Source organism: Pinus tabuliformis, chromosome 6 (assembly GCF_031772625.1).
Source record: "Pinus tabuliformis cultivar Carrire ecotype Pingquan chromosome 6, CPIR1, whole genome shotgun sequence".
Taxonomy (NCBI): Eukaryota; Viridiplantae; Streptophyta; class Pinopsida; order Pinales; family Pinaceae; genus Pinus; species Pinus tabuliformis.
In genome coordinates, this window is record NC_142292.1 from 428,178,773 (window position 1) to 428,185,031 (window position 6,259).

General features: G+C 34.3%; 1 protein-coding gene across 1 annotated transcript; it reads left to right on the forward strand.

The window, feature by feature from the left end:
* Positions 1-3,026: 3,026 nt before the first annotated feature.
* On the forward strand, positions 3,027-5,469 carry LOC149259136 (LEAF RUST 10 DISEASE-RESISTANCE LOCUS RECEPTOR-LIKE PROTEIN KINASE-like 2.2). The gene is made up of 3 exons (XM_089452860.1): positions 3,027-3,861; positions 3,976-4,023; positions 4,109-5,469. Exons 1-3 carry the CDS (start codon positions 3,099-3,101, stop codon positions 5,467-5,469), a joined length of 2,172 nt encoding a protein of 723 aa, XP_089308986.1. The 5' UTR covers positions 3,027-3,098.
* The last annotated feature ends 790 nt before the right edge of the window (positions 5,470-6,259 follow it).

The window sequence follows — 6,259 nt, forward strand, 5'->3', positions numbered from 1 at the left end:
CAAAATTTCTTACAATGTTCTTATGTTCCAGGTGGCTAGCCTGCCCACAAGAAACCAGACAACCACCTGTCAGCATTATACCCGGACCAAAATTTGAAAATGTTCATCTCCTTGGTTCTATCATATCTGTTCTTTCGAACTCTACTAATTATTCTATCTATTAGTCTGTAATAAAACATCCAGAAACAGTTCATTTACTACGGTACTTAAAACAAAACTATCCAAGAAACCAGCTTCATCAGTCCTCGTCTGAAGAAATAACTGGGGCGGGTGCCATGGCACTTGAACCTGGAGTCACATTCTTCTGCTCCAGAACCCATTTCATTTCCTGCAGCATTTGTTCCATTTTCCCCAAAATTAGATTATTGCTCACGAGCTGGATCTGAACCTCAACAATTTCCTTCAGGAGTGTGGACTTTATATTTTCCAATTCTTCCTCACGAGCTTTCATAGATTTTACATTAATTTGATCACCACTAACAATTTTTATTTTATTTTATAATTTTATTTAATAAAATTAATTGAGAATAATAAGTTTTTTTATTATTTTAATTGATTTAATAATTTAATAATGGAAATAGAAAAAAGTCATTCCTTGCATATCATTTATATCATAACTCTTATTGTGTTATTTCTTTCACTTGATTCTACTTAAATTTTCCCTTCTTTGATTTACTACAAATTGATTATATTATATCAAATAATTTCATAGTAAGTTAATTATTCCTACCTTTGGATAAAAGGAGAAGGAGAATTGTTATGATATTGTATGTATTTAAGGAGATTTTCTATGATATTATATATATTACATATAAAGTCAGGGTATGTAATTTAGCAATCCATTTTTATTATATCAAATAATTTATGTAATAAGTTAATCATCCCTATCTTTGAATAAAAGGATAATTGTTATGATATTATATATAATACATATAAAATGAGGGTACACAATTTAGTAATCCCTTTTTTTAGGTTGAGTAGTTAATATTTTTATATAATAAAGATTTGTTGGAATTTAAAACTTAAGTTGTGTAATTATTTTTAAGAGATAGAGGTTGGATTTTGGGCCAAGAAATTTACAAAAGATGATTGCATTATATTTTTTTGTTGTCTATCTATTAAAAAAAATCAAAATTGTCTTCATTCCTCTATATTCTTAAGACATTACAACTAAACACACGAGGACTAGACTTAACTTGCATGATAATATTATAGGGTTCCACCATATTTAATATCATCAACAAAGAACCAATATCAAGCTCACCACCCTTGTCACAATCCCTGGTTATGAACATAACTTCATATCTATCTATAGATACCAGACAAACCATTAAATAAAACTTGAGGTTGAGCCACCAGCATGATTAATATATATAATTCATCGCAGAGCCAAAATCTTCAGAAGTGTGGGAAGTCAAAATCATCATTAACTTCAATTCACTGCTCAAGAAATGTTTAAATGTGTTCAAATAAAGACCCACCCACTCTAGCCGATGGCTAGACTAATGATTGTATTAGATTGAACATTAAGAATTGATGAGGAGATACCACTTGAAACTAATGATGTGCCACCAAGAGTGGAATTTAAAAAATTGTGCATTCTTGTCAACTTATGAATTCGTGCCAAGATAAGACAAAGATGTGTAACTTCAGTGCTGGATTCTAGGGACCATAAATTCCATATGAGTGTTAAAGCTTTGTAGACATTTACGTACCATTATAGTCTTGATCTTTTCCTGGCTAGCAATAGTTCAAGTCATTTCCATTATTTTAAAAACTCAAGTCATTTCCATTATTTTAAAAACTTGACTTGGTTGTTGGATGAAGTTTTCAGACCCTAAACAAATTGGAACACTATTTTTTCTTAGAGTCCCTCTTACTCTTACTCTTGCCTCCCTTTAAATTGTACAATTTTCACAATAAAAATATTTTAATGAATTTTAAATATTAAATCTATTTACATATTTAAAAATACAATTTAAAGGGGATAATTAGAATCTCTTAGAGTCCCTCTTACTCTTACTCTTGCCTCCCTTTAAATTGTACAATTTTCACAATAAAAATATTTTAATGAATTTTAAATATTAAATCTATTTACATATTTAAAAATACAATTTAAAGGGATAATTAGAATCTCTTAGAGTCCCTCTTACTCTTACTCTTGCCTCCCTTTAAATTGTACAATTTTTACAATAAAAATATTTTAATGAATTTTAAATATTAAATCTATTTACATATTTAAAAATACAATTTAAATTATAAAAATTCACAATACTACCCATTAATTATATTACCCAAAATTAAAACATAAAATAATTAAAATAAACCACAATAATATGTATTTGTTGCGAAAAAAACAAACATAATATATAACATTATAAATAGGTTCAGTTTGGATTGTGACCATAGACACTTCACTTCCCCTTTTCCAATACTCATCCAATCTTTGTGCGTAGAAGAACGGAAATTTCAAGGACAAATCACAAATTCATATATAAAATAAAACACGGACAACAAATTCAATTGTGCACGTAACCAATCTTCTAGTAACTTTTATATGTTGCACGTCTCCTACTTTGACACTCCATTCAAACAATTTAAAACACTTTCTATTATTTAGTGTAAAACAGCTGTTCTCAATTGAGTAAAATAACATTTTTCAATTGAATCCTTTGAAGAAGGTGTTATCTGTATAGCTTCAAACAATTTAAAAAATGTGTGTACAAGATAAAGCAGTTGTATTGTTTAACACCTCGATACCTGTTAGTGTATTTAATAAACTCCCAAGAACAATCTTTGTGCGTAGAAGAATGGAAATTTCAAGGACAAATCACAAAAATATATATATATATATATATAAAATAAACACGGACAACAAATTCAATTGACGCTCCATTCAAACAATTTAAAGCTTATTCCACTTTGGCGTACTTTGGCCAATGTTGATACTATCCATCTCTTTCGTACTTCCCCGTTGATTTTGACATTGATTCCGCTCTGATTGCTCTTAAATTCTCTTGTAATTCATTTATTTCTCTGCCAAATTCACTTGTTTGTTTATCTTCTTTTGTAAGGTCTCTCGGCTTTCGCGTGCCAAAATGAGCTGCTCCTACTTCATGCTGCTCCTCTTTACCTCTATTGCTTCTGCAGCTGGCCCTTATTTTCCATCCTTTAAAGACTGTGCTCCTTTTACTTGTGGAAATTCCATCATTCAATATCCCTTCGGCCAATGTGGCCCTCTATATGCTTACTGTTCTAATCATCATCTGATTACGCTATCCGGCTATGGCTCTAACACCCGTTGGGATGGCAGAGTAGTTGGAGAGATCGCAAAATCCTCTTACTCTACTGGAACCCTTCAAATCACCTCATCTTATATCGATCTACACCCTTATGATGATGGAAACGATTACTCTGGCGGTTACGATTGGTTATCAAAAGGTGGATTCTTCAATCTTTCTGATGCAGACACGCTCGGAACAATTGTTAACTGTACACAACAACCAGCCGACATACTGTTCAATGGCTCCCTCATCAAGAGGTTGGATTGCACAGCAAGCAACAGATATTGTTTCTTTTACCCTCAGGCAGGTTTCGGAATTCCAAGTTGCGACAATTATCCTATAGTCGTTCCAACAAACAAAAGCTACAATATTAGCGCGGATAAGGATTTCGAACAACTCCACCAAAGAGGATTCCAAATTAAATGGTCTATACACGACCATGAGTGTGATTCTTGCAAAGCCAGTGGGGGAAGATGTTACTCCGATTTCGAAGCTATTTTTGATACTGGCCAGCAGAATTATGAACCATACTGCATTTGTCCTGATGATGATGTCCACGGCAGTGATTGCAATGATGGTGAGAATCTTTTGTGTTTCGCTACCTCCATCTATATGCTACTTTACGTTATGTTGTGTTAACTATCACCGTTACATTGTCTCACTCAGCAGTTTCTTTTTTGTTTGTCTGAAGGAATTGTAATACAATACGGAAAGAGGTTATCTGCAAAGAACTTGGCAGGTAAATTGCTAGTCTTTAAAACGGATCCATTCTTTATGGATGCTTATTTTTCATGTTCTAATGACCATTTCAACTTTATTTCCAGCTATATTTATTGCAGTATGTGCTGTGTTTAGCATAGTAGTGGTCTGTTGCATAATGGTTCGTCGTCGAAGTTGTTGCTGTCGGAGGAGTTCCCGTGAGCAGCAGCAGAGCATTCGAGCTTTTATGGATTCTGCAGATTCGAGACCTCCCTCGGTTGAGAATTTCTTAAATTATTATTCAGCACAAGCGCCTGCAAGGTATTCTTATAGTCAGATTATAACTTACACAAACAATTTGGCACAGAAGCTTGGCAAAGGAGGTTTCGGAACTGTTTATAGAGGAAAACTTCCCAATGGACATCTAATAGCTGTGAAGATTTTGGATGAGTCGAAACAGTGTGAGCAACAATTCATTGCAGAAGTGGCTACAGTGGGAACGACCTGCCACATTAACCTGGTGCGCCTATTGGGTTATTGTTCTCAGGGATGCAAAAGAGCTTTGGTGTATGAATACATGGTCAATGGCTCTTTGGACGAGTATATCCATGGAGACCACAAGGAAGAGATGGATTGGAAACAGTTGTTTTCAATTGCAGTTGGTACAGCTCGCGGCATTGCATACCTACATGACGACTGCAGAAATCGCATCCTGCACTGTGATATAAAGCCCCCTAATATTCTCCTTGATGCTAATTTTTTGCCCAAAGTTGCAGATTTTGGTCTTGCCAAAATATCCGACAGAGAGGAAAGTCACGTCTCTGTGGCCAATAGAGGAACACTAGGCTACGCTGCTCCAGAGATGTGGTCAAGGCTGTATGGAGTTGTCACTGATAAATCTGATGTGTATAGCTATGGTATATTACTTATGGAGATGGTGGGGCGAAGGAAGAACATCGATTATAAGTATCTAGAAAGTAACAGTAAATTCTGCTATGCAGAGTGGGCTTTTAAACAAGTGGAAAAGGGAGAGTTCGAAAATCTAAGAAAAGAGGACATGTCAGAGGAAGACCAAGTCATCGCCAAAAGGTTAGGTTTAGTTGGGCTGTGGTGCATACAGTTCAAGGCATCTCGTCGTCCCTCAATGAGCAAAGTTGTCCAGATGTTAGAAGGAGACGTTGACATTACCACTCCTCCATTCCCATTTCCTATGGACACACCTTTGCAACCATCTTCTTCATCGAGTGCTTCGGAGATTCAAATGGTGGATCCCTCCAGTCATTCGGAGGTTCAAATGGTGCATTCATCTCGTCGTCCCTCAATGAGAAAAGTTGTTCAAATTTTAGAAGGAGACGTTCCTCCATTCCCATTTCCTGTTGACACTTTGCAGGGATCTTCTTCTCACCAATCTTCTTCTTCATCTCAATCTTTGGACATTCAAATGACCGATTTCATCAGTACTGAGACTGCTGAAGCCTCCAGGTAATCTAATATGCTACAAAGGATAGTGGAAAAAAATGCCTGAAGGCAAAGTATAGAGCAGTTTTCAATTGATTCTATTCAGCGTAGTGTTATTTGTACAGGGTTTTGGCTTATTCACTTGAAACAATTTAAAAAAAGTGCGTGCAAGAGCACTTTCCAATTTAAAAAATATGGTGTAAAAGAGCGGTTCTCAATTGAGTAAAAGAAAAATTTTCAATTGAATCCTTTGAACAAGGTGTTATCTGTATAGCTTCAAACAATTTAAAAAATGTCTTCACAAGATAAAGTAGTTGTATTGTTTAACGCTTGTTAGTGTATTTAATAAAATCCGAAGAACAAACTGTCTACTACTGTTTGTGGTATATATTATGATCTCTAACAAGTCTATAATATCCAACTCTTTCTAATAGCCTTATCTGAAGTGTATTTATGCCTATGCCAGGCTTTTCCTCATGTATGTTACATTTACTGTTCAATTATCTTCAAGGTGAAGTTTCACGCTTTCAAATTATATACCAGAAACGGATTCCGGTCATTTTGAAATGGTATATCTGAAAATTGATTCGGGTAAAACTGATTCCGGTTATTTTGAAATGGTATATTTGAAAACTGATTTGGGTAGTTTAAAAATTGGAATTTATATATTTGAATGCCAATTTTTAAAACCCAGTCTTACTATTGTTAAACTTGTTGAAGTATTTTTTCAAAAAGTGTACCCCTCTTTTTCATAGACCGAGTAAATTTTTAAAAGGTCTGTTACTATATCTAAACTTCTCAAGTAATTTTTCAAAAGC